The sequence below is a fragment of the Panthera pardus genome, unplaced genomic scaffold (genome assembly GCF_024362965.1).
Source record: "Panthera pardus isolate Hobbes unplaced genomic scaffold, ASM2436296v1 HiC_scaffold_16, whole genome shotgun sequence".
In the NCBI taxonomy this organism is placed as follows: Eukaryota; Metazoa; Chordata; class Mammalia; order Carnivora; family Felidae; genus Panthera; species Panthera pardus.
Window position 1 is genome coordinate 79,527,689 of NW_026526721.1, and position 27,027 is coordinate 79,554,715.

General features: G+C 46.7%; 1 protein-coding gene and 1 long non-coding RNA gene across 2 annotated transcripts; one reads left to right on the top strand and one right to left on the bottom strand.

Moving 5' to 3' along the window:
• Positions 1-1,674: 1,674 nt before the first annotated feature.
• Positions 1,675-3,050, top strand: LOC109275290 (uncharacterized). Its single transcript, XR_002084046.2, has 2 exons — positions 1,675-2,663; positions 2,808-3,050. It is a non-coding gene; the product is annotated as an uncharacterized LOC109275290 (long non-coding RNA).
• Positions 3,051-7,906: 4,856 nt separating this feature from the next.
• On the bottom strand, positions 7,907-11,102 carry RTP4 (receptor transporter protein 4). Its single transcript, XM_019463477.2, has 2 exons — positions 10,829-11,102; positions 7,907-9,904 (listed from the first exon to the last, which is right to left on the bottom strand). The coding sequence occupies exons 1-2, from the start codon at positions 11,008-11,010 to the stop codon at positions 8,890-8,892; spliced, it is 1,197 nt and encodes a 398-aa protein (XP_019319022.2). The 5' UTR covers positions 11,011-11,102; the 3' UTR covers positions 7,907-8,889.
• Positions 11,103-27,027: the final 15,925 nt, after the last annotated feature.

Genomic DNA, 27,027 nt, shown 5'->3' on the forward strand with positions numbered 1-27,027 from the left:
TCAAGGAGACCACTGGATGCATTTAGTGTTCCTTAAAATCCACAGATTTTGGCCCCGGACTATCCAACACACAGAAAAACTCTTCCATTTCAGGGGATGACTGATTTTGTTAAAAGGAGGGTGTTTTTGTTTTGTTTTGTTTTGTTTTATTTTGCTGAGCCTCCTCGGGTCAGATCTGTTTGCCTCAGAATCAACTCGGTGCTCACAGTGTTCTTAAAATAAATATTTTTGTTTCTGATTCCAGCTTGGCTGCCAGGCCTGACTGATAACACTCATGGCTTGGCGAGGTGCTGCTGAATTTCTCTGCACACGTTCCTTCCCTCCAGGAACATCCCCATGCTTTATTTCAGGATTCCAGTTAATTCCTCAGCTTGGGGATGGAGTCATGTTTTCCTGAAGGCCAGCCACATCCTGGGCCTTCAGGGCTCTTGGACTAAACAGTTTAAGGTGGGGCTGGGGACAGTGGGAGAGGCGGGGGCGGGGGGACAGATGAAATTTGGGCCTAAGGAAAGGCCAAATCACATAATATTTATTGGATACCTAGTGATTACACAAGATCCCATAGAAACACAAGCATCAAGTGCTTGGGTATGGTTATCCTGGAAATCTAATTTGAAAACAATGATGTATTATTTAACACCCTGAATGGGTCTTTTTAAAAAGCACCCTTCTTCCTTTATAAGAGAGCTTAGGGATCATCTACTCCAGTTTAAAAAGAAGTTTCTCCAAATACTCTGGGCGAAGGAACATTTGTGTCTCTGAAAAGGAAAGCCAACTCCAAATAGATCGCACATCCCTTTACAAAACTCAGGTACAAGTCGTCTCCAGGACCACATCCTTAGCAAGAAAAGAAAAAAAAAAAAAAAAAAGGTAAATGAAAGGCCGGAGTGGCTTTGCCCCCAACCACAAGCAGGGAGAGAGGAAGCGCAGAAGAAGGAGCAGGACAGAAGGGGTGCTCGTCTCGCCCCCCGCCCCGCCTTCCCCTCTGTCCCAGGCCCCCGCCCGAGGGCGCCCAGCCCCACTCCCGCCCCGCGGCCTTGGCTGCCCGGGCACCCCCTGCGCCGCGGGCCTTTCATCACCGGAGCCAGACCTAGCACAACGGGAGGGCGATTTGGTCCCGCGCGGCTTTGGGTGCGGGTCGCCGCCGCGCGGCACGGGCACGAAGCGGGGACAGCGAAGGCGCCCCGCGCGCAGGTCTCGGCACCGTCCCGGCCACCTGGCGGTCCCTCCGCGGCTGGCGGGCGGGGGCCGCCCAGCTCAGACCCGCCGCCTAGGGTCCCGATTCTGGGCGGCGGCGCGCCCGAGACCTGCACCAGGTCCGCTCGGGGGGGCGGGTCTCCCCCGCCCCCGTCCCCGCCCCCGCCGGAATTTTCTGCAGTCACTTCCAGGAGCTATTCGGTGGGGGTCTGTCCGCAGTGATTTATCGGCGGCAGCCACGCTTGCATACATAATATTAAAGGTCGCACCGTAACCGCAGCAATTTGTTCTAAAATGGAGGCCACCAAAATACTATTTTCGGGGAGTATTTTGCCACTGAAATTCAGAATTGGCGGCGCGAGTGAGGTTAAACAGCAGACCACGTTTCACGGGTGTGGTCACCGATTTAAAGTTCTCTGCAGCCAGGGCTCTCCCCTGTCCGCACGGGAGCCTCCCACCGCCTGGCCGGGGCTTGCGCCTAGAAAACCTCCCTCCGGCCGCATTCCCACAGTGTCTGCCTTGTGGCCAGAGGAGGAGTGGGAGAAAAGAAGAAGAGCCCGGATGTGAGAAAAGCCAAGGGCACAGGCCTGTGAGAGTAAGCAGCCAGCAGCTCAGAATGGGAAAACTTGGAGGAGCTTGGACATCTAATCAGATGCCTCAAAAGTGGCGTTTCATGTTAATTTTGGGGACAGCCAAATGTATACACCGCTGCAAGAAAAGCGGAGTGTTCTGTAACATCTATTACAAAAGTCCGCCCTTCCCCGCCCCCCTGCTTCCATTTCCCTTCCTAGAAACAATGACCTTTGTCTCTGGTCTTTAAACTCCACGTCTCTGCTTCTCGATTTTTCAAAACCATGCACGGGTTTCCTACCATCAAGATACAGATTTCGCGGTCGTATATACCCTCAGCCCCTCTGCTTTTAAGTCCTAATTTTTTGTTAAAGTACCCTTCAGGCATGATATTTAACATTAGGACTGTTTGAATGCTCTCGTGGCTAAGCCATATGGTCTCATTGCATTTACTTTCTGTACAACCGTTTTTGTTCGCCCTGCCATCAATGATCCCCTTGGTCTTCATTTTCTGTTTCTCTGCGTGGATTTTCCGTGTTCTTGTCTACCTCATCTCCATACTCTGTTGGAAGTGTGAACCTGCATACTTCCACACCTGCAGGTGCCTGAGGGAGCCTCTCAGTTTCCTCCATGTTCCCCTTAGAAGCATGCTCTCCCGGGCAGCTTCTGTCAGCCAGCTCCAGTGTGGATTTGTTTGTCTTTTTAGGCCAGCTAGGAGTCAGTATTCTGGGAGCTGGCTTCTCCAGCTTTCTGGGAGCTCACCCAGTCCCTGTGCCGTATGGGAGCCCCTACTGACTGGACTCTGGATGTTCACTCTACACTGCGGTGGGGAGAGGAGAGAGGGAAGGAATATCCTCTAGGGGCTTCCTGAAAATGGATCCACGGCAGGAAAGGAGGTAAAAATATGACCCCTTGCGTGACTGAAAATGAGGTTTATTCTGTACCTACATTTGACTGCGTTTTGGTTGGGTATGAGATACTTTGTTGGAAGTAACTTTTTTCCCTCAGAATGTTGAAGGCTTCGTTCCATTGTCTTCCAGCATACCCTATGCCAGTCCACTTTCTAGTGTCTTGTATTTGAACTTGGATGGAGAGCCAAGGACTACCAGATGTTTGAGGAAATCCTCTAACACAAAAAACAGAGGCCAAAACAAGTTTGAGAAAAAGAAGAAAGAGCCATTACCGAATCAGAAAATGACATCTGCAAATACACAAAAGCATGAATGCCTCTGAGACACATTGAGATGTTGGAAGGCCAGTGTAATTACAGCTCTAGGCCCTTTGCATGTTGTCTTTGGTTTTTTTTTTTTTTTTTTTTGTCTTGTTTTTCTTTCCAGAACTTTTAGAGTCTTTTTTATATCTGGTGTTAGAAATTTCATAATAATGTGTCTAGATGTGACCCTTGTCCATTCATTGCGTAGGTGGCCCCTCGTGGACCCTCTCAAGCGGGAAATCCTGTCCTTTTGTTCTAAGAAGGGCTTTTAAAGGTTTTGTTTTTTCATTTTCTGTTTTCTCTCTCTGGAGCTCCTATTGTTTGGATATTGGGCCTTCTGTACCAATATACTAGTTGTATCTATTTCCTATTTTTTATGTAGAGGATAAACAGGTAGGCAGCCAGTAAGAATATTTCTCAATTTATACAATCAAAAGAAACCACAAATGGATGATCAGGAATATGAGGGAAGCTGAACCAATAAAGTTAAAAAAAAAAAAATTAGAACGCTTATTTAGTAAGATCGGAGCCACTTTTCAGACCCATAACTCATTGGCTGACAGAGAGGCTGGTTCCCAAGGGGAAAGAATGAGGCAAAAGTCCCCGGTCCTTCCTCAAACAGATGTATGGCCATTTATTTGGGTAACTGTATGCTGGGGAAAGGGAATATCTAGACATATTGAGGGCTTTTAGGTTCAGGATCTGAATTGATATTGATCCCCAGGGATCTGAAACAAATCATGGACTGCTGTGTGAGTAGAAGTATCTGGGGGCCACATTATAAGCTGAGTCCCAGCTCACGTCAGGCTCATGATGAATACAGTGAATCCATGGGCTCACCCAGTGCATTTGGCCAATCCCTGAATGGATAATTGGAATGCATGCATGCAGTGGAAGTAGAACCCTTCTTTGGTTCTTTTTCCTCTGGGTAAGAGCTACTGTAATGAGAACAGCTGAAGATTTCTCTTTCAAAAAACCATGATACAGTACCATAAAAGCCGAAACTATCATGTCTCAGGGAGAATGGCAGAGATTAGAGCCACCCTTCAGACCTAAAAGACACAGAGGTGGTGATCTCCAGCCGATTCTCAATTAATTCCCCGGTCTAGCTCCTATAGAAGCCAGTCAAATCCTGGAGGACTGACGCCGTACTTTTCATACAGAGAGTATAGCAGCTTACATTTACGCTTTTGTCCCAGGACCATGTTTTCTCTCTCATCCTCGGTCATGATACAATCTGCAGAGCCTGAACCATCTGGACTTTCTGTAGAACATCACATTGGTTTACTCCATCAACGGTACCATTTTAATCAGACAAGAGGAGTAAGAAGTGGCAAGTGCATCGGAGACCTCACACTTCAGAGGGTGGGGGTCCTACAGAATCCTACAAAGGTTCCCTGCCATATCAGTAAAGGTTTTAGGGGCACAGTAGTTTGGAGCACGGCAGGATAGCGCTTCCAACGGGAAGGTCAAATTATAGCATCTTGACCCTCACACCTCTAAAAGGAAGCACAGGTCCTCACACCTCTAAAAGGAAGCACAATGCAATGCAAGTGGCCCTGCCACGTGGGCCATATGACCCAGTTGACCCTTTGGTACCAGGGTGCCCATCCGCATTAGAGAATTACACACCATTCAGAAACCAACTTCTGCAAGCCACTTGGCCTCATAGAGGTAAGACTCCTGATCGGGAGATATCAAAATGTAATGGGGCCAGAGATGCCCATTGTGAGCCAGATTCTGAAAGGCTCGTTTAGTCATAAGGTTGAGCAGGCCCAGCACAATACATCAGAATATGGAAGTGACACGGCCCGGGATTGAACAGAAGTCAGGGATGGAGAAAACAAAACAGCTGGGTGACCTGGGGGCCCAGCCCCCAGGTCAACCTCCACTGGTGCACTCACACCTCTCCCTCAGCTCACAGCTGATCACATGGTCAGGAGGAGGTTGTTACTTAAGACCAGTCAATAGAGGAAGGTAAAGGCTAGTCTTGGTTCGCCAGTAGTTTAGTTCAATTATGTGGTAGTAATTAGTTAAGATAAAATCATACTGGCGTCCTTATAAAAAAAAAAAGGCAGGGGGCGAGGCCACCTGGGTGGCTCAGTCGGTTAAGCGTCCGACTTCGGCTCAGGTCATGAAATCACCGTTTGTGGGTTCGAGCCCCGCCTTGGGCTCTGTGCTGACAACTCAGAGCCTGGAGCCTGCTTCGGATTCTGTGTCTCCCTCTCTCTCTCTTCCTCCCTTGCTCTCTCTCTCTCTCTCTCAAAAATAAATAAAGATTTTTTTTTTTATTTAGAAAAATAAAGGGGAAAATTGGACACAGAAACACACATGTGAAGAACACCTCGTGAAAGTAAAAGGAGAGAGCAAGGTGATGCTACAAGCCGAGGAACCCCAAAGATTGCCAGCAATCCACGGGACGCTGGGTGAGAGGCATGGAAGGTATTCTTTCCCACAGCCCTAGCAAACTAACGCATCACATATTATCACATTAGAGAAATGACCAAATGTGGAGCAAAAGAGTTATAGCAGAGGTGATAAGGCCATGCAGTTTCCTGGTTTTCTCAAATACAACACCACCCAGAAGCGGCCAGCCTGAGGTACGGATCAATGATACAGCCCCTTAAAGAGGTGGCTGTAATGCTGCTTGGAGATGCTGCCTTGCAAAGATGAGTCACCGTCCACCGGGGCAGAGTAGTACACGTTCTGAATCAATGACCATTGTGTGTGTGGTCCCAGTGGTAGAGCATATGGATCTGGAAGTCAAGAGATGGAAGTAGGAGCGACCTTGTTTCCCATCACTCTCATTAAATCAGGCGCCATTTTCGGGTGTCCCATCACCACAACCCAAGGCTCTGCAGGTCTGGCCACCCCGGGTGGGGACTGCTCCCACTAGGGACTGTGGCAAGAATTGCATGACCAGCGAAGGCTGGTCGTCTCAGACTTTTTTGCCAAGAGAACAGCAGGCAAGAAAGTGTCACTCTCCTGATCATCAGAGGGAAATAGGACACGGGGAGGGGGGTGCCCAGGAAGAATATATTTGGCACCCAAGTGATCCACTGGCGCCTCTCTTGGTACTTTCCTCTTTTGGTACTTGGTACTTTTGACAGTGGATGGACAAATGCAGAAACCACAACTGAGAAAGGCCTTGTGAGGAAGGGTCCACACCGCCAAGATGAAGGTCTGGATAGGCTGAGCAGGTAAGCCACCCGAACAGCAGAGGTGCCCAGGTAAGGGGAATGGAGAATGAGTAGTAAAGGGAGATAGTTGCCATCCCAAGACAGATGCAGTGATGGGGCTTAGTTTGCTCGCTATCTTTCCTCTTATACGTTTCTTCAGGAAAAAAATCCTGGAGGATTCAGGGAGCATTTTAGACCAAGCAAGTGGATTGGAGTGGTGCAAAATATTGCCTGTCGTGGAGGCTGTGGTCCCCTGGCCAGAGCCTGGCCTTCAGGACCAGGGTGTTCATTCCTCCAGCTTTCAGGAACATTGCCTGCATAAGACTTGTAGCTGAGATTCCCCCCAAAGACTCACCCCCAGCCAGAGATAACTGCCTCACCTGAGAGTGCTGCAGAGAATCGGTCTAATTCATGTTTTGTGAAGATGATACCCTCTCTTGTCCCTCTGAGGCATAAATCATCGTTTTGAAATAGGTTTTGGTTTGTTTTCTTATCTTTAAATTATCCGTTTTCTCTGACTCCCCACTTTTTTTTTAAATTTGGTTTTCTTCTTCGCCTTCACAGTTGATATTTCCCTTCACAAATATCAAATATTTGATAAGCCCTTGGCAATCTGTCCACATGAGGTGTCCGACCCTCTGCAGGGCTCTTGCATCTGGTGGATTTACTCTGGAGCTAGTTTGGCTAGTCATTCCGCTAGATGAAACTCATCACCACAGCCCCCCCCCCCCCCCACCACCCTTTTTCATAGATATGTATTGTTTTTTCTCTTGAGCTGATAGGTTTTCCCGAAGAGGACCCATCCACTCTCCTGTGTATTTGAGGGGCGGGTGCGTAGGATATAAGCCTGGCATCGTTCCTAGGTTTGGGAGTGGGTAAGGGACTGCCATAGTCAGTGTATAGACTTTGACTACCTTTCTGATTCCTGGGTGGCACTCTGTCCCATAACATCACCCAAGTCCCTGAGTCCAGAGTCCTTCTAAGTCAACGTCTTCAGAGAATAAACCTGGAGTCAGTTAAGAGTGGTGACTGGGCTGCAGAGGGCTGGAGGAAAGAAACGTGCTGTAAACGTCTTCAGCCAATCCCCCTGCTTCCACGTCCCCAGCAGCTTCCTTCAGCGCGGCTGTGGCCTCTGGTTTTGAACTTTCTGAAATTGTGCCGCATGAATTGCTTTGCGCCTCAGTTTTCCCTCACCTGATTTCTATTCCGGATCTCCCTACTCTGCCAAGTCAGTGACCTATCACTGGTCCTGCAGTTTGCCGGCTTCTACCCACTCTCTTTACCCTTGTGTGCTGATGCCTCCCCCCCCCCCCCCCGCCCCCTTTCGCCGTCACTCAGTAAGATTTCAAGAAAGCTCAGAGGGAAATGCACGTGTTCAATCTGCCATGTTTCACTGGAAGACATTAGCCTGTTTTATAGATGGGGAAACCAAGGCCCAGGTTTCAGGATTGGCAAGCTCTTCCGTGCTTCCTCATCCAGTGCTGGAAGAAGGGAGAGAACAGGATAGCTCCAGGGGTCACCAGATCAAAGGGAGTCTCTTCTGGACGGGGGCATTTGGATAGATTTAAGTAGGGGAGGAAGAAGAACAAGAGGGGATTGGCCTATAGATATTTCTAATCTACAAAATGCTCTTTTTATTGTTGTTTCAATGGAAGCATACCTAAAACATAATTGCCTGATCCTTGGAGTGATCTTGATAGCTGTATTACTTTCCTATTACAGCTATAACAAATGACCACAAATGTAGTGACTTAAAGCAACGCAAATTTATTATCATGGACTTCTGGAGGTCCAAAGTCTAAAATCAGTCTCACCGGGCTGAAGTCGTGCGTCCACAGAGCTGGTTCCCTCTGGAAGCTCTGGGGGAACATCTGTTCCTTTGTCTTTATGAGCTTCTAGAGCTGCCTGCGTTCCTTGGCTCATGGCTACTTCCTCCATCTTCAAAGCCCATCACTGCAAGCTCTCCTGCCATCGTTAAATCTCCTTTTTCTCACTTTGACATCCTTGCCTCCCTTCTGTAAGGACCATTGTGATTACGTTGGGCCCATGCAGATAATGCAGGATAAGCGCCTCATCTCAAGATCTTTAAAAAAAAATTTTTTTTAATGTTTATTTATGTTTCAGAGAGACAGAGATAGAATGCGAGGGGGTTAGGGGCAGAGAGAGAGGGAGACACAGAATCCGAAGCGGGCTCCGGGCTCCGAGCTGTCAGCACAGAGCCCGACGGAGGGCTGGAACTCACTAGCTGTGAGATCATGACCTGAGCCGAAGTCGGACGCTCAACCGGCTGAGCCACCCAGGCACCCCTCAAGATCTTTAAAGTAATCACACCTGCAAAGTCCTTTTTGCCTGTGGCATATGCACACATTCTGGGAACTAGGACACGGATAGGTTTGGGGGGTCATTATTCTGCCTACCACAATAACTTTCTGATAACACTCATGACCCTCGGTTCTTGTCAAGATGTGGCGTCTATCGATATCTATAGATACCGATATCTATATATCGAGTGGATGAATGAATGAAGAGCTTTTAGTGAGTCATCAAATATTTATTATTGGGTCCATTATCTGCTAGGTTATGTTTTAGACTATCTGCTAAGGAGATCTAGGAAACTAGTGTTTATTCTTACAAACTTGACCCTGCACAGTCTGCAAGCATGTTCTGTGTCGTACTAAAATGGCAACCGGTTCATTGATTACCGTGGAAGTGAGACAAAAGAAGACAAGCTTATCGCCATCTTCCTTCTTCTAACCATTTGGCTATGAAAATGACAATGATACAAATACCACAGAGAAAGTAGAACAGGTTCAATCTCTCCTCATCAACGAAGTAATCTTGTTGCACTAACGGAGCGTATATGGGATAGCTGTTTGGAACATTTCTGGGTGAACTTCTCCAGGCAGCTTGAGTTCCACTGGAGGCCGAAAACCCATGTGTAGCCACGGAGTCTGTCCACGTGAGCTGTAGGTTTGACCTAGAGGGGACTGTTCTCCCTATAGTCTGAGTGTCTGACCCTGATGTAGCCTTTGGGATTGCCCTCAACGTGGTCTTCGGGTCTGTCCCCCGTGTGGCCTGCACACCGGCCCCTTGTGTGGCTTGTGAGCATGCCTGCTGTGTGGACTGTTGTCCTACCCTCCTGACAACCTCAGAGTATGTCCTGCAGGGGGCCTGTGGTGCTGTCCCCCGTGTGGATTGTAAATTTCCCTGTGCAGCCTGCCTGTCGGAACTTGGGGTGAGCTGCCTGCTGGTCTCCCGTTTGGGCTCAGCAGTGGTGTGGCTGGGCCCTGACGCCTTATAGACATAATGATACCCATTCCATTGGCTTTGGCTGAACACATCACCAGTGGGGGATGAGGAACCAGTGGGAGAGAATGGGGATACTGATGGCTCCGTCGTGTTGTTTCGCAATCTCAGTAAGCAGAAGCCCAGAGAGCAACCTTCACAATTGTTTGTGTCATGGGACCCATCCAAAGGCACCTCCCGAATGATCGGTAGCTCTGAAACCTTCTTAAAGTCATAGAATTTCTTCAGAATACGCAGCACCACGTTTTTCAGAATCCTCATGGTACTCTCTGGGGAGAACTCAGGGTTCTCAAATCGAGACCAGGAACACTTCTTGCACCTCTGAGCAAAGAGGCGCATAATCACCTGACCCTGGGATTTGTGGGACTCCAGGTGCATGTGACATAGGATATGCACTTGAGCAGAAGCCCAACTCCGCTGGCATGAGGAACACTGGAACCTGCAGATAAAAGGAACAAGGCCGTGTGCCTTCAGGTGATTGCTGACCCGAAGCAGGTTGGCCTGCCTGGCCTCAGTCTCTGAGATCTCTTCCAGTTTGAAAAAGTCCATATGATATTGACACATTGCCAAATAAGAATGAGAGGGGTGGACGCCAGGGTGGCTTAGCCAGTTAAGTGTCCAACTCTTGATTTTGGCTCAGGTCATGATCTCACAGTTCGTGGGTTCAAGCCCCCGTCAGGCTCCGCGCTAACAACTCAGGGCCTGCTTGGGGTTCTCTCTCTCTCTCTCTCTCTCTCTCTCTCTCAGAATGAATGAATAAACATTAAAAAAAAAAGGATGAAAGGGATTGTGTTTTTAACAAAGCTTTTCCCTGTGAGCCACCATAGCTTCTATCCTATGTGGCCCCACGTTTGCCTCTTTGCCAGTAAAATATCTCTGCGTGTCTCACGGGGAGGGGTCCTTCTGCCCCCTGCCAGTGAAATTTAAAACATTTTTTGTAATGTTTATTCATTTTTTGAGAGAGATGGAAAGAGAAACAGAGCGCAAGTGTGGGAGGGGCAGAGAGAGAGGGAGACACAGAATCCGAAGCAGGCTCCAGGCTCCAGAGCCTGACGAGGGGCTCAAACTCACAAACCGTGAGATCGTGACCTAAGCCAAAGTTGGATGCTTAACTGAGCCACCCGGGGAACCCTAGCATCCCATTTGTGGTTTCCACTCAGGTTAAGGGAGGAAGCCTAGTAAAAGAAGAAACTTCTGCGTTAAACAAAATGGAGGCATTTACATACTAAAGAACACCGTGCAAAGGGAGATCCTGGTGACCCTTGTTCCTTTAACATGCTCTGGAAGGAACCCAAGGATGCTGCTGAGGCTAAGCTGGCCTCTTCGTCCAAGAATGCCCACTGAAAGGCAAACTCTCACTCACCTGCCGAATCCTTTCAGCTCGTATTGCTTCCACCCTTCTGCAAGGCAGTTTGGATCGAGATTCTTATCCAACTTCAGGGTCCATCTGGCCCGGGGTTTCTCCTGCTGCATCAGTTCTTGAAATATCTGCTCCCATGTCCCAACATCTAAAACCGTTTTCTTCTCCTGAGGCTGGGGAGCCATGCCTGGTGAGTAACTCGGTTTTATTTGGCAACTTGCAAGAGGGGAAAGAGAAAAAAAAAAAACACATCAGTTTCAGTTTCTCTGTCAGGAACATACGTCAGCTATTTTCTTAGGTTTCGTTTTAGATTGAGTACACAGAACAGGTCTTTGTTCGGAAGACAGAGGGCAGCAGAGTTTTGCTAGTTTGTGAACAGGACTCTCTAAGATATCTGAATACAGAGCTCTGTTCTAGATTCTGGGGGCATTTGTAAGTTACCTGAGTATTTTAATTTTCTCTTATTTTTACACGAGGCCGAGCACTTTGCTCGGCTCTGGGATAAATACCACCGACTAAGAAAGCAGCTTCTACCCCCGCAGATGCTCACATTCTCACGCAGACATGGGAAGGTAGTGTGGGAGCGTGTGGTCAATGTTGGTCTCATGCACCCAGTGACTCTGGAGTTTAAACTCAGATGGGAGAGATAAGACAAGCAGGACCTTATGTCCTTGGAAGCCCCACTAGGGTTACTGTGTCCCAAATGGGATCAGTCTAAGCCTTCTCTGGCTTTCTAGATTTTAACATGTTCCCCTTCTTCCCTCCCAGCCTAGGGGCACCTGGGTGACTCAGTCTGTTAGGGAACCAACTCTTGATGTCAGCTCAGGTCATGATAGCATAGTTCATGGGCTCAAGCACCCTGTCAGCCTCTGTGCTGACAGCACGGAGCTTCCTTGGGATTCTCGGTCTTCCTCTCTCCCTTTGCCCTTCCCCCTTGCTCTCACCCTCACTCCCTCTCTCAAAATAAATAAATAAACTTAAAAAAAAAAAAGCCTGGAAATCCCTTAAGCATCAACTTTTTCTCTTTATGGCAGTCATCCACTTGATAATTTATTTCTGTAGTTACTCGAGCTTGGGGGTAGAGGGGGCTGGAAGGATTTGGTTTGGTCAAAGGAGAGAAACAAGAAACTAGAAATGTAGTCCCTGATGTAACAATAATTTTACTTCAATTTTAAGCATCTCTTCGACTCCCAGAAACTCTATAGGTATATGCAGAACAGAGAACAGAAAATTTTGAAGGAATAATCTGGGGAATAATGAGGCTGGATGACCCCTAAGCTAACTCCATATCTCCTGCTTTGGGGATTCAGAATAAGGAGAAATGAGTACTAGAATTGGGGCGCCTGCTTGTGGGTGACATCAGCCATATCTTTACCTCCTGGACCCCAGGATCGCTTGTCGAATGAGTGGCAGAGTGGAAGACTTACATTTCTCTGAGGCCACACTGAATCCCAGGAAAGTGTGGGCTTGTCTAAAGGAGGGGTTGAGGGGCACCTGGGTGGCTCAGTCAGTTGAGTATCCGACTCTTGATTTCGGCTCAGGTCATGATCCCAGGGTCGTGGGTTTGAGCCCCACATCAGTCTCTGCACTGAGCATGGAGATTGCTTGGGATTCTCTCTCTCTCTAATGAAGTAAAATTTTTAAAAAATTAAAAAAAAAAGAAGGAAGGAATGGTTTTCTAATGGTAGAAGAATAGGCAGAAGGCAGAAGGAGCAATTTGGGGAAATCCAAATGAGGGTCTTCAATCTGCTCTTCTGAGGGTTTCCCTCTCTGGGCTGGGACTCCTGGACATATCCTAGGAAGGACTGTTGGTCCAGTGAGGACTGCTTCTCAGCCAAAGATCAGCCTAGAGGGGAGGAAAGGTGTTGAAATCATACTGTCATAGAAGAACGTAAGGGAAGGGGTTGGTTCTCCACACCACTGCCCTTATGCTGCATGATTATGGCTGTTCACCACTACGTAGAACAGGGAAGGCAGAATTAGACAGTTGTCTTTAAAAGAACAAATAACACGTCTATTACGTACCATCATCTCCTCATCCTCATTCTCAGGCTATCAGGAAAGACAGATATATACCTTCACCGTCCTTGTGTCACTTTTCTCCACTTGTCCCTTCAGCTCAGAGCACAGTCCAGAGCCAGCCCACCCGGGTTTGGGTACTCGTTCCGCCACTCTCTCCCTTGGAGGCCTGGGGAAGCGCCTTCACTTCCCTGTACCTTGGTTTCTGCATCTAAAAGATGGGGATAATAATACCACCTACCTCACAGGGCTGTGCTGAGGATTGAATGAGTTGAAAAATAGTTACCAGCGCTTAGCAAGCAGACAGAAGCGTTTGCTATTTGTTGTTGCTGTGTTACAGGTTTCCTTGATAAGTTACCATAAAACCTTTCTTAAATATGTTGAGGATAAAAACAAAGCTAAATTATATAGAATATATATACTATTATATATATGTATAATATGATATGTATATGTATATGTGTGTGTGTGTGTATATACATATACATATATATGTATATATGTATATACATATACATATATATGTATATATGTATATGTATACATATATATACGTGTATATATATGTGTATATATATATTAAATAGTATACAGGATGAAAAAAACTACAAATAAATGTGCACATGAGGACTCAGAGAGCTCAACAGCCCCTTAAGAATTCAGACTGGGCAAGAAAGACACTAAATAAATAAATAAATGAATAAATAAATAAATAAATATCCTAGAAAGAATCAGAAGAACTATGTAAAGTCAAAACAACTCAAAACCTCACAAGTTTTCGGGGGCGCCTGGGTGGCTCAGTCAGTCGGGCATCCGACTTCGGCTCAGGTCATGATCTCACGGTCCGCGAGTTCGAGCCCTGCGTCGGGCTCTGTGCTGACCGCTCGGAGCCTGGAGCCTGCTTCAGATTCTGTGCCTCCCTCTCTCTCTGCCCCCAACCCACTCGCATTCTGTCTCTGTCTCTCTCGAAAATAAATAAACATTAAAAAAAATTAAAAAAAAAAACTCGCAAGTTTTCAAAGGGGGAGCTTACTTCACAATTTCCGTGAAAATGTATTTGGCTTCAGGCCTCACGCGGTCCATGCAGGATGCTGGGGTGTGCCCCCATAGGCACCCATTTGGATGTTAGGAGTAGAAGGATCTTCCGTGAGCTTGAAGAAAGCTGAGCCCCAGAGAGGAAGGTGACCAACCTCAGGCCACCCAGAAGCCCCTGCGAGTAGAGCCCACGAGTCCTATTCTTTCTTTTTTTTTTTTTTTTTAATTAATTTATGTATCTTGAGAGAGAGAGAGAGAGAAAGAGAGGGAGAGACAGCACGCACGCTAGCAGGGGAGGGGCAGAGAGACAGGGAGAGAGAGAATCCCAAGCAAGTCTCCAGGTGGTCCGCACAGAGCCCAATGTGGGGCTCGAGCCCACAAACCGTGAGATCGTGACTTGAGCGGAAATCAAGAGCCCTTTGCTTAACTGAGCTGCCCAGGTGCCCCCTACCCCCACTTTCCCATTCTTGACAGCACTTCCTCTTTTGCACTACAGGCAGCCTTAAAACCAGAGTCAGAACTAGTCAGGCCCTATTCCAAGGCTGTGATGAAGATAAAGATAATGTTAAAGCAGGGTCTTTAAACCCTTCCACCCACAGGGCACACCAGTGCCGGAAAACCAGCAGGCTAACGCCACATGGTTCACTGGCTTTTCTCCTGTCCCTGACTCACTTTACCCACTTGTTCCAGCCCGCGGGGATCGCCTCTTGCATTAACCACCTACACCACGCTCTGATCTCGGGTGTGCTTCCTGAACCCCAACTGAGACAAAGAGCCCAAGTAACTTTTCTTCGCTTCCCTCCTTTGTGTACAAAGGCATTTTCTGCTCTGGCGCATAAGGAGCTGAGAAGACATCGCTGCCATCCTCACAAGAAAAAAGCTCAACAAACTGAAAACGAACCACTCTTCTTAGATTCACTAGAGAATTGGGGACGCGGGGCAAACTGCTACTCAGACAACTGGAGAGACAAACAGGGGGACACAGAGGATCACAGCTTACCAGAGCCAAAACCCAGGAGCAGAAGCCACCACAGCTGGAACCAGTACTGGCCAGAACACTCGAAACTGCCATCGGCCAACTGCTGGGGGCTCAACGAAAACTAGCTTAAGAATTGAAAATCCAGGAGGGCCCAGTCTTAGAAGAGATTCCCATCCTTTCGTGAATTCTATCTCCAAGAACCCCACGAGGTCTCTTCACTATGAAGACGGACAAAATTCTTCTTGTGTTTTCAGCAGGGGAAGGAGGAAAATAACCATTTTTTTAGAGATACCCAGGGGGACGCCAGGGTGGCTCAGTCGGTTAAGCGTCCGACTTCGGCTCAGGTCATGATCTCTCCGTTCCGGAGTTCGAGCCCCGTGTCAGGCTCTGCGCTGACGGCTCAGAGCCTGGAGCCTGGATTCTGTGTCCCCTCTCTCTCTGTCTCTGATCCTCCTCTGCTCTCTCTCTCTCTCTTTCTGTCTCAAAAATTAATAAACATTTAAAAAAATTAAAAAACCTAAAGATACACAGACCTCTCTGTTCTTAACTAGGTCTTCTGTCAAGGAAAGCTATGTCACCAAAATCACACTTGGATTTTATAAAAGCCTAACTGACCCGAGGGGTGGGAAATACCCAAAGCCAACGGCAGCTGGCCTCCACCATACACACGGGAACGACCCCAGTGCTTCCCACGTGTGACCTCCTTTCTGCCTGCCGTAAGGACAAACCTACCAATCTTGCAATGATGAGAGAAGCATAAGCTCCACAGGGCAGAACTACTCCTGGGCTGTTCTCTGGGAGAGGAGCCAGGTCCCACACAGGGCAAACTCATTCTCCTCTCAGCTCATAATATCTGGGGGAGAAAAAAAGAATTCAGTCAGCCATCAAGATTTCCAAACATGTGCTAGAATCATTAAACCATCAAACCACAGAAGAGGTTTTAAAGGCTCTCTAGGTCCCATCCTTTACTGGTTCACTTTGTAATGGTTAACATTTGAATTATAAGTGCAAAATCAGATACAATTCTTGGGGGAAGAATTGTCAGTGGGGGAAAAGCTTGGGCTCCACATAAGAAGACGAGGGTATACATTCCCCCTCTAACATTTACCGAGTTACTTAAGCTCTTTGAACCTCAATGTCTTCATCTATGAAATGGGAATACCCATCCCACTATATTAAATGATGTATGCACTAATATGATATAAATATGAATCAAAACTACAAAATACTAGGGGCGCCTGGGTGGCTCAGTCGGTTGGGCATCTGACTTTGGCTCAGGTCATGATCTCGCAGTTTGTGAGTTCCGGCCCCACATCCGGCTCTGTGCCGACAGCTCGGAGCCTGGAGCCTACTTCGGATTCTGTGTCTCATTCTCTCTCTGCCCCCCATCCCGTGAGATAAATAAATGTGGGTTTTTTTAATTTTTTTAATGTTTTATTTATTTTTGATACAGAGCATGAGCAGGGGAGGGGCAGAGAGAGACAGGGAGACACAGAACCCGAAGCAGGCTCCAGGCTCCGAGCTGTCAACCCAGAGCCTGACGCGGGGCCCGAACTCACAAACTGTGAGATCATGACCTGAGCCGAAGTCAGACGCTTAACCGACTGAGCCATCCAGGTGCCCAAGATAAATAAATGTGTAAAAAATTAAAAAAAAAAAAAAACAACCTACAAAATACCAGGTGGCATCACTTCAAAAAAGAAGACTATACAGCAGCTTGAAATAGTTGTGCTTGGATGGGCCAGAGCATTTGAACTCAATAATTCAACAGTAAGGAAGAGACAAGGATCCACTTATGGAAAGAAGAGACACAGACTGAGAACTTAGAAAGTGTCTGTGTCTGTGTCTGTATGTAAAAAAGTAAAAGATAAGATGAATAACCAAATTGTAGAGCATTTCATCTGCTAGAATGTACCTTTATCCCCACATCTATGTTGTCCCTCTAGTAACGTGATGGCTTAGGACTCTTAAACAAGAAATGCTCCAGAATGGACACATCTAATGGAGCTTTATAAAATACAAGGGTCCAGGCACACCTCTGAGAATTCTGATTCTGCAGGTTGAGGGGTGGAGAGGGCATGTAGTTTTTAAAAGCTCCAAGAATGATATTGGCATACACTCTTGCCTAAAAGTCACTAATACGTTAAAAATCTGAGGCTCGGGCAGTCCGAACCACTCGCCAAGAGCTAACATTCTGAGCGGCAGCGACAGGAGGCTCAGCCGGGTGCTTTGAGTCCCACTTGTGCACTTTCTTGCACTGTGTGATTCGGGAAGGCAAGGTCAGCCTTGATTAGTCCAGTCGTTGAGTTGCCAAGGCTGAGTGGCCCTGGCATCAGAAAGCAGCTTGCTTTCTGATGGAAGGAGTCCAAGAGAAGGCCACAGTCGTTCTGTACGAATTTAATCAACAATGGTATACACTGAAATCCAGGGAAGAGGGCTATGAGCAATGGAGGCAGATCAGCCTTGGCCATCACGATGCAAAGTTGCAGACACGCTGCATGGCCTGCAGCTGTGATTGGTCCCTCCAATCAGCAGGAACTTGGCTTTTTACCTCTGCGGCCTCAGGCTGGCCATGACAGTGCAGCCCAGGCCTTGGGGACATCCTGGTATCACTGAGAATTCTGAAGCGGTGCTGAGAGCAGCCAAGAGGCCAGGCCGGCAGCAGGAGGCAAGCGGGCTCAAAGCCACAGGTCCCCCAGGGGTGGTTTGGGGAGTATGTTAAAGGATCCCTGATCCCGATCTCTAGGTAGATGCTTGGCAATATTTTCCCCCCAAGGAGAGTTTAGGAGATGGGTGTTGGAGCCATCTCAGAATCTGACCTAAAGTCTTCCAGGAAGTTATTGATTTCTCCCAGTTCACTCCCCCGATCAATTTCACAGCCTGGTTCCCATACCTCCCTGTGGGGCGCTTTTCATTCTTGGCCACAAGATGGAGGGTTAGGCTTTCCACTGTTGTTGGAGGAAAAGAGGTCAATTCTCTCTCTCTCCCTGCCAACTCTTCAGAGATTTTTTTTCTTTTCCATTTCAGTTTTCAAAATCCAGATTCATTATCACCTTGTTTCGGTGAGGAGGGGCTCAGCTGGCCCTGGGAGCACCTTTAATTATTGAGCATCAGTAGCACGTGTCAGATCCGCAGAGAGCTCAGTGAGTAGGGAGAGCAACTGCTTCTGAACAAACCGCGCGGTGCACAAGACCTGCTCTGAAGGCAGGCGGGCTAGGAGATTGCAGGTGACGGATGTGGCTGCGGGCATCGGCACTGCCGCATTATTTTCTCCCCTGGCTCTTCCCTGCCAGCCCCACGATTTATAATGCTCTGTCGTGTCCAATTTTGGCCACAGCCTGGTGAATGTCATAAGGCTGCAAACACTGCGAGGCTTTACTTTCTGTGTGTTTTCTCCCACTTTGCATTTGTTACAATCCATGTCTCCCAATAACCGATTAACTTTCGGATCCACTTTTTGTTCTCGTTAAGCTCCCGGGGCGCGGGAAATGAGTATTCAGAGCACGCCCGTGTGGCACTGAGCTGAAAAATTATTCTGGCACAGATATTTAGGGAGAAGAAAACGAGCTACTATTCCCAGGGAAATTGATAAACAAAATGGATCGGATTCGGGGGAGAGGACCCGGATTTGAATCCATGGCCGATTGCCATGGTCTGCTCAGGCACCATTACCGGGCATCTCCCTGCCTCAGCTCCCTTTCCGCGTAATAAAGCATTGGTTCGGACGGTCTCGGGCTCAGCCCTTTCAGTCCTAGTGCTGGCATTCTGTGGGTGGGTTGAGGTTATGGATCTACATTAGGGGGTGCAAAAGGGTCTTTCCGTATCCCAGATTCTTGTGATCCACAGCCTCAGGTTGTCCCAAGGCGGTAGTAGGGTAGTGAACTTTAGAGCAGTTCTCTGAAGGTGGAAAGCCTACCTCCTGGCAGAGCTTACTTTTCCCTCAGAGAGAACTGGGGAGTAGGTAAAGCTGAGGAGGAGATCTAAATGTGCAAGAGGACAGTGTGTAGAGGTCGGTGCCTAAGACAAGGGAGGGGTGGTGAAGGAAACAGGACTACGTACCTTGAGGAAGGGAAGATCCACTAGACGGAGGGCTAGCTAGAATTACCAAAGACCTTAGGTGTGTGCAGAAGCATGCAAGCTTGTCCCTGGGAACGCCAAGGGCTGACCTGAGGGGGAAGCTACAAGAAGAGCTTTCATACAACGTAAGGGACAACTGAACAAGACTGTCATTCCAAGTGGCACAGAGACGGAGTGGCTCATCCTACCCACCAGCCCCTCTCTCTAGCAGCATCGCAGGAATTTTGAGTAACACACAGAGGGCCAGATTAAGAATTAAAGATGGGGACTGACATTCAAACTCTTCCAGGAATGGACAGGGCATCCCCATAGAGAGGATATTGAACAGTTCACCACCAAAGGTCGGCTGGAGGAGAGGGCTCTAGGGTGTCTCCCTGGATTCATTAAAATCTCTGAGTGCATCTCCCTCTCCCCTGGTATTGAAAATAAAGTGCAGGAGAAACTGGCATTGCCCTGCTTGGCTTGGTGCAAGTCCAAGGGTCAGTGTAAGTGGGCTAAGTGGGTGCTTGTTTGCAAAAAGATTATGATAAAGTCTAGGCGACCACACTTTCCGTAGCTCTAACCCTCAAGTCAGTGAGCACACAATGGTCCGCGTTCATTTGTAGCCTTCAGAAATGTTTCCACTTTTCTCTGCATGATTTCCTTAAGTGCCGGCTGCTAGATAGATTTGATGTGTAACAAGTACGAGTGGGTCTAGATTTACAGATAAAATGCAGGGGAGAACTGAAAACAAGACATTACTTAGGATCTGCTCTTGCCTTGAGAGGAATGCTCTATTTCTAGTCTCCTGAGACAAGGCAGCTTTGATGACGAAAATCCATCTTGTATTCCGGCTCTAGTCATTTTCAGGGACTTTCATCTCCACTCAGTTAAGCCACACCATCCCACGGCCTCATACTTGACCTTGTCATGTCCCAGATTATCCAGTGTCCAGCTACAACCAGCTCTCTCCTTCGGCTACTCCCACCAAAGCTATTGCTAGACCTTGCCAGCCCCTGCCCTCCCTACCCTCTCCGTCCGTCAGCGCCCTGCCACCTTCACCTCCTTCCGTCTCCAGATTAGATAAGGTGGTCTGATGAGACTTGTCCTATCTGACTGCTAAAAATCCCAACCATGGGTGAACCTGCTTCCTGCTTTGGTCAAGTACGTAAGTAGCCTGCCGGATGCTGTTGGGAAAACACACACCTGTGGATGCCATTGCATATTTACGTTTCCGGTCTCAGTAGAGCCCTCTACCTTGTCCAGAAAATTCTCGGCTTCCTTCTCTTCCACTCTACTGCAGCTATTTCGAACTGTGTACGCTCTCCCCCAAATCCCAACCTGCCGTTTTCCCAGCTCACGCTGAGGAGATGGCTTTACCCTACTCACCAGGAAAGCCGAAAGCTTCAGATGATGACCTCTTCAATGTCCTGCTACCAGACCTACAAACTCCTTTGTGCCCATCCCTCTGTCCTTCCTTCCTGCTTTTTAATGAGGTGTCCTTCAACCTAAGTCGAGCAATGACTCCCATCCTTCCCGAAGATCTTGATGTTTTCATTTCCTTATTTCATATTTCTGATGGTTTCTGTCTACTGATGCTTCCACTTGTCATTTAAATGTGTTGACCCCACCTCCCCTTCCAGCCGTCACTGACATCCTGCCTCCCCGTCGTAGCCACTTTCTCAAATGAGTCACACACTCACCGCCTCTACTTCCTTACCTCCCACTACACCTGACTTCTGTCCCCAACACCCCACTCATCCCAGCCTCACCATCGTCTCCCTTAACCTTCCTGTTCCTAAACCCACTGGGTAATTCCTAGTCATCATATGACTTGGTCTCTGGGCAGAGCTTCGGCCTCTTTGAAACAAAAGCTCCTTTGACTTCTATGATACAACACAGTCCTGTTCTGTTTTGTTTTCCTGCTCAGCTTTCTAGCCACTCTCTTGGTCTCCTGTGCAAGTTCTTCCTGTGCTTAGCAGTGACCCTCAGAGCTCTGCCGTCTTGTCTGATGTTCTACTCTCAGGATAGCCCAGGCTTTCCCGCCTATAATGGCCTTATGCACCCTGCTGCCCGCCTACAGGTCCAGTCCGTTTGAGTGTCATAACCTCATCTGCAATTGTCTCCTGACCGCCTCCACTTTGATTTCCACAGGACCCTTCAATGTGCCGCACTGAAAGTAATCTATCTAAAATTCAGATCTTATCATGCCAACCACCCCCCACCCCCGCCCACCGCGACGGAATCCCCTGTTTCCTTACTACTCTTAAATGGAAGGCCCAACTCCTTGGCTTGACCCCATAACCCTTCATGACCTCTGCCTCCCTCTTCAGGCCAGGGTTTCTCAACCTCAGCTATTGACATTTTGGGCTAAATAACTCTTTGTTATGGGGGCCTATTCTGTGCATTGCAAGATACTTAGCAGCATCCCTGATCTCAGTGCTTCACTCTTTTTTTGTTGCTGAATACTATTCTAACCAATGATATTTCTGAGGCTTGTTCACATTTTATGGACACTCCGCATTTTTTCTTATTCGGGTACTCTCCCTAACTTTATTATACGATTCTGTCCTTGCACACTGCAACCTGCAGTCTCCAACCTAAGCTCTAGAAAGAGTCATATTAAAGAGTGGCCTCAACAGGCCATTCGAGAAGCCAGCTAGCGCTGATCTCATATTAGTAGTTGGGTTTCTCCTTGGTGAAGACTTCGTAAGCCTCTTTCTCTATCCTGCCCCCCTTCCTTGCCCCTCCCCTCATCCTTGCAACTGGGTTTGGTGAGATCAGAACTTTGGGCTTGGTACCATCCTGCCCTGTGCATATTTTTATCAAAGCACCGTATTAGGTATTATCTATCCTACTCACTGTTCTGAACAGTTTAGACACCTAGAAGCAAAGATATCATGTTATTATTAATACTTCTAGGACCTGACCTGTTGCCTGGCACATGCTAAGCTTTTTAGTAATTTTTTTTGTTAAATGAATGAATCAAAGAATGAGTCACTGCTTTGATAACCTGCCTGTATTGTGGTGTCCTTGCATCTGAGCCTGACTTAGTCCTGGTTAGGCCTCCCAGAGATGGAGGCTTGCCTTTTCACGGGGTAGAGAAGCTTTGACGAGGACCTGCTGTCAGGCCTTCTGGACCACTGGTGTGGCTCACTGACTGCTGCCTCGCCCCTGCCGCCGTCTTGGTCGTTCTATGACCATCTCTCTGGATCCTCGTTGACCCCCTTCACACTGACTTACTGACTGAACTGCATTTCCCACTCACTCCTCTTCTGGTCTTGTGTTTTAGCCTGCCTCTTGAGTGAGCCGGTTTAGTCCAGGGAAGGATCAAGCAGGCAGCCTTGTTTAGGCAGCCGGACCCACTGCTCTGGAAGTTAGAGAATAAGCACGGCTATTTTGAATGAGAGACACCAGAAAGTAAATTCTTACTCACTGTTGGCTGATGCAATGTGGAAAGATGTATTTTGTTTTTTATATAAAGTTTATTTCTTATGTGACAACTTGCTCCCTCTTCACAACATTATGAGGTAGCTCCCATTCTTACTCACGTTTTGCAGATGGAAGCACCAAGAACTTCATTCGTTCACTGTCACACAGCTGCTAAGCGGCTAAGCCAGGATTCGAAACCACGGGCTCTAACTCTAGAATCCTGCTCTACTGCCTCTCGCTTCTGGGCCTTTCCACAGGTTGCTCTCTCTGGCTGGAAGACTCCTTCATCATCTCCACCTGGCCAACTACCACCCCTCCCGGAAAGCTGATCTCAGATGTCTTTTTCTCTAATAACAGATAAGCATTTACTCCTTCCCGGAGCCTGGATTTGGTGCCCATCTCATGTGCTCCCAGAGCAGCCGATGTTTTCCTTTTATAACACTTTCCCACTTAGAAATAAATTCACATTGTGCCAATCTCTTCTATGACTTTAAACACGTTGAGAGCGGGAGCATTTTCTACCTGGTACAACATTGTACCCTCACATCGAGGAATGAAATACCTGGAAAGTAGCAGATGTTGAAAAAAAAAAATTGTTACAGAAATAAATGAACCCAAACATCCATTTCTTAATATCGAAATTTAGTGTTATTCCATGAGATTCTTCTAGGCTAACCTCTTGGCTCCCCTCTCATCGATGTTTGGATTGACAGACTATGAAAGTGGAATAAAACCAAAATAATGGCTAAGGGGCTTTCCCAAAATCTCACTCTCAAAATCTTTACACAATTTTCATAAACTGGGTAATTAATATAATAGGCTCGCATAGCTAAGTGACTGTAGCTTCTGCAGTATTTAGACCACTTCTGGAACTTGCCTCCAACTCTGAGAACACACTAAAAGAAACATTAAAAACCTGAATATATTATAGGTAACTCCCTGTCACCCATAATGCTGTGGTGTGGTGGGGCAAGGAACAGCAGTGAATGGACCCCATCTCAGCCTTGGGGGCCGAAGGGGGGCCAAGATGGGTCTAAACCTATCAGTGAAAGTGCATTTCCCTTCAACAGTTATAAGTTCGGGTGCCCATTCTGAGCCGGTGAGATCCCACTCCTGCTGGGTCGTGTAGGGTGCAGATAGGATCTCCGGACCCTACTGCATGCACCTCCTCTGTCTCCTTGAGGAAGTTCAGTCTCAGAGCCAAGTTGACGCTTCAGAGGCAGAGAAGGGAGATCAAAAGAAACTTGGTTCTTGACAACATCACTGGGCCCTGGCAAAACACTCTTCAAGAGTTCACATTTTTGTTCCTCTTTATTGTTCGAATCTGTTTGAATTAAGTTTCCTGGTCCTTGTAGCATAAAGGGTATACTTACTTTGGAGCATGGCCAAGGACATACGAGCCTGGTGCCAGTGGACTCTGAAAGTGGGCAAATGAGGCCACTGCCCCCAACAAACTTCCAGGTCACACAAGGAACCCTGGCAAAAAATACAGAGCTCCAGAAAAAGAAAGACTTATGCTTCAAAGAAAGACTTATGCTTCAGTTTGAAACCATAAGAGACTCTTAAATACTGAGAACAAACTGAGGATTGATGGGGGTGGGGGAGAGGGGAAAGTGGGTGATGGGCATTGAGGAGGGCACCCATTGGGATGAGCACTGGGTGTTGTATGGAAACCTACATGACAATAAATTATTTTAAAAAAATAAAAGAAAGAAAGGATTCAGAAAGGCCATCATTCATTAAGAGTCCTACACATGCACATACTCTGGTAAGTTTTTTTTTTTTTCTTTTTCATATCAGAGGAAGACAAGAAACACAAAAACCTACAGGTATCCCAGCAAACGTGAGAAGAAATGGCTCACCTACAAAGAAACAGAAATCAAGTTAGCTTCAGATCATTTCTTATTAATATTAAAAGCCAGAAGGAAAAGAAACAACATTTGGGAAGTTTAAAGGGAAAATATTCAAGGCTGAAAAATATATCAAGTTATTTCACTTGCGAGGGGGTAAAAAGATGTTCTTAACAAGTAAGGACTCAGTACCTATATTGATGCTTCTCAGAAATCTTATTAAAATTGTGCTCTGAAAGATAAATAAAATAAGAACTCTAGGATGTGAAGAACTTTAGTGCTTCAATATTTAATATAAAGTTTACTGTTAGCATCTGAAAGATAATTTTTTACCATAATATTAGGATGGTTCACATTCTAACTATTTTGCATGACATTTTAATCACCAATACATGACCTCCATGAGGCAGGGAGTTTTGTCCATTTTGTTCACTTTTCCATTTTCCATTTTGTTCCCTGGAAAAGTGCTTAGCACATAGTTGGTGCTCAAGAAATATTTGCTGGAGGAATGAGTCAACCAGAAATAGATGCTGAATCAGGTCCAATGCCTTTCCCCTACATGTTGTTTTGTTGTTTTTTGTTTTTTGTTTTTAAAACAATTACTGTTCTGATTTGCACTCATGGATTTCTCAATGTTGAGCCATCCTTGCATACCTGGGATACTCTTTACTTTCGTAGTGTACTATTCCTTGAATGTACAGCTACATTTGATTTGCTAAGATTTTTATGACTAACCTTACATTAGCTGCTGTTGTTTTGTATTTTTTAAAGCTTATTTATTTATTTTGAGAGAGGGAGAGACAGAGAGAGAGAGAGAGAATCCGAAGCAGACTCTACGCTGTCAGCATGGAGCCCGATGTGGGGTTCGAACTCACAAACCATGAGATCATGACCTGGGCCCAAATCAAGAGTTGGACGCTTAACCAGCCGAAACACTCAGGCGCCCCTGTATTTTTGTTTGTTGTCTGTGTGTGTCTGACTTGTTTTTGTTCCATCTGCCCAGACTCCATTCTCCTTTCTCTTCATAAAGGGCCCTGTTTTCATTTGGACAGTTACCGCTTACTCATTCTGAGCCCACGAGGCTCAGGTTACGCTAACTCTGCCATTGTTCTGGACGTGGACCCATGGTGCCCTCCGGGCCTGCTGGAGCACCAGATCTGCCACAGAAGGAATCTCAGTAATGGACATGGGAGTCAAGCCGGACCAATAAGTTCCCTTCTCAGGACTTGTACTGGAATTGTCAGTACAGTCGTGGCTCTTATTCTGCTGCGGCTCCCCACTGAGAGACTGCCGGCTTGCACCTGCTGGGGACCACCTTGCCCCACCCAGGAGAAAGGGTACCTGGAAGCAGCACACAGGAAGCTTCAAGTGCCTATTTTCAGCATGCCGGAAGACACACTCCCATATTTGTTAGCAACATGAACGAGTTAGCTCCACTGTCTTCCCTAAGTCCATTTGACAAAATGAATATAACACTCATGAATCAGAGCTGTCTGTATCTGTGCGCGTGTGTGCGTGCACGCGTGTGTGTGTTCTCTCTCGAGTTCTGGTGTCGGGTCTATGCCAGTCTTATTAAAACATCCGGGAAAATTTTCCTTCTGTTTACACTCTGGAATATGCTAGAAAGCTAATTATCCACACCTCCTTCCACTTCCAGGTTACATTGAAAAGTAGACATTGGACCCAGGAGGGAATGAAAATATAGTAGACCTTACGATACTGGCAGAAATGGCCCGAAGGACATGCTGAGCTCTGCAGCCCAAATGGGGGCCTCCTGAACCGAACTGCCCAGTCACTGGAAGCTGCTGGCACAAAGGCCCCGCCCACAGATGCCCCTGTACCCAGAAATGCACGGTGGGGAGGGCCAGAGAGCCCTGTCTGGAGTCAGTTTTGTTATTTCAACTCTCCTGAAGAATTATGCGTTTCATTTAGAGTCTTCTTGTTGTTATACTTTTCCCACTCCTCGTGCTTTATATTTTTATTTTCTTCATTCATCCAAAACCAGATTCCTAGGGATTGCTTATTTTAACCTATCCAACTACAAATCTTTTACTAACCGTGTTTATATTCCCTCACAAAGAGACTATTGGCATGCCTTCCCTCACTCCATCCTCCTTTTGCCTGTTAACAGGATTGGAATTTTTAGTCCGAGTTGTTAAAATATTGATTTCTTCTCTTTTAAGAAACTTGAGTTATATTTTAAAATGAGATTTTCTGGATTCATTGAAAATCAGCATTTTTTTCTTGTATATTTCATTTTCCCCCATCTGAACTTTTATTCCTGATTAAATTTTAATCTAGAAGGCATAGATCTTCAAGTCCTTTGTAAGATGTTCACAGGTGCATACTCTTTTGAGCCCTTGCAGCCCTTGGTTGGAGGACCAAAGGAATCACAGTTCTGCTTTTCCACTGATCCTCTTTAAATACTTCCTAAGTCTACCAGCCTCCACTGCTGCGGATAAGAACATGAATGTCAAAATCATTCTTTCCCCTTGTAAGTAACCTGCTCTCTCTTTTTGAAAAACTTGTAAAACATACTTTTTGTTTCTGGAAATTAAAACTTCACCACAAAATGTGTGTTCGTATTATTTTATTAATTACATCTATAATCCTGTGACTTTTTATACAAAAGTATTTCTCTTTCTTCAGTTCCAAGAAATCACAATTTTTAATTATTGTTTCTCCATTCTTTCCTTTTCCTCTTCTGGAGCTATTTGTCTTTGTCAATTATACTTCCTGAGTCCACCTTCCATTTCTCTTTTGTTTGCGTTAAAAATTTTCATTGATTTGTCTTTTTTGGTCTATATTCTGGACTATATTTTTAGGTTTAT

Excerpts from the sequence above, each read along its gene's own strand:
- RTP4 (XM_019463477.2), bottom strand. The coding sequence starts at position 11,010 with ATGGCTCCCCAGCCTCAGGAGAAGAAAACGGTTTTAGATGTTGGGACA. Across the intron at positions 9,905-10,828 it reads GAGCTGAAAGGATTCGGCAG|GTTCCAGTGTTCCTCATGCC; the intron begins GTGAGTGAGAGT and ends TTTTATCTGCAG.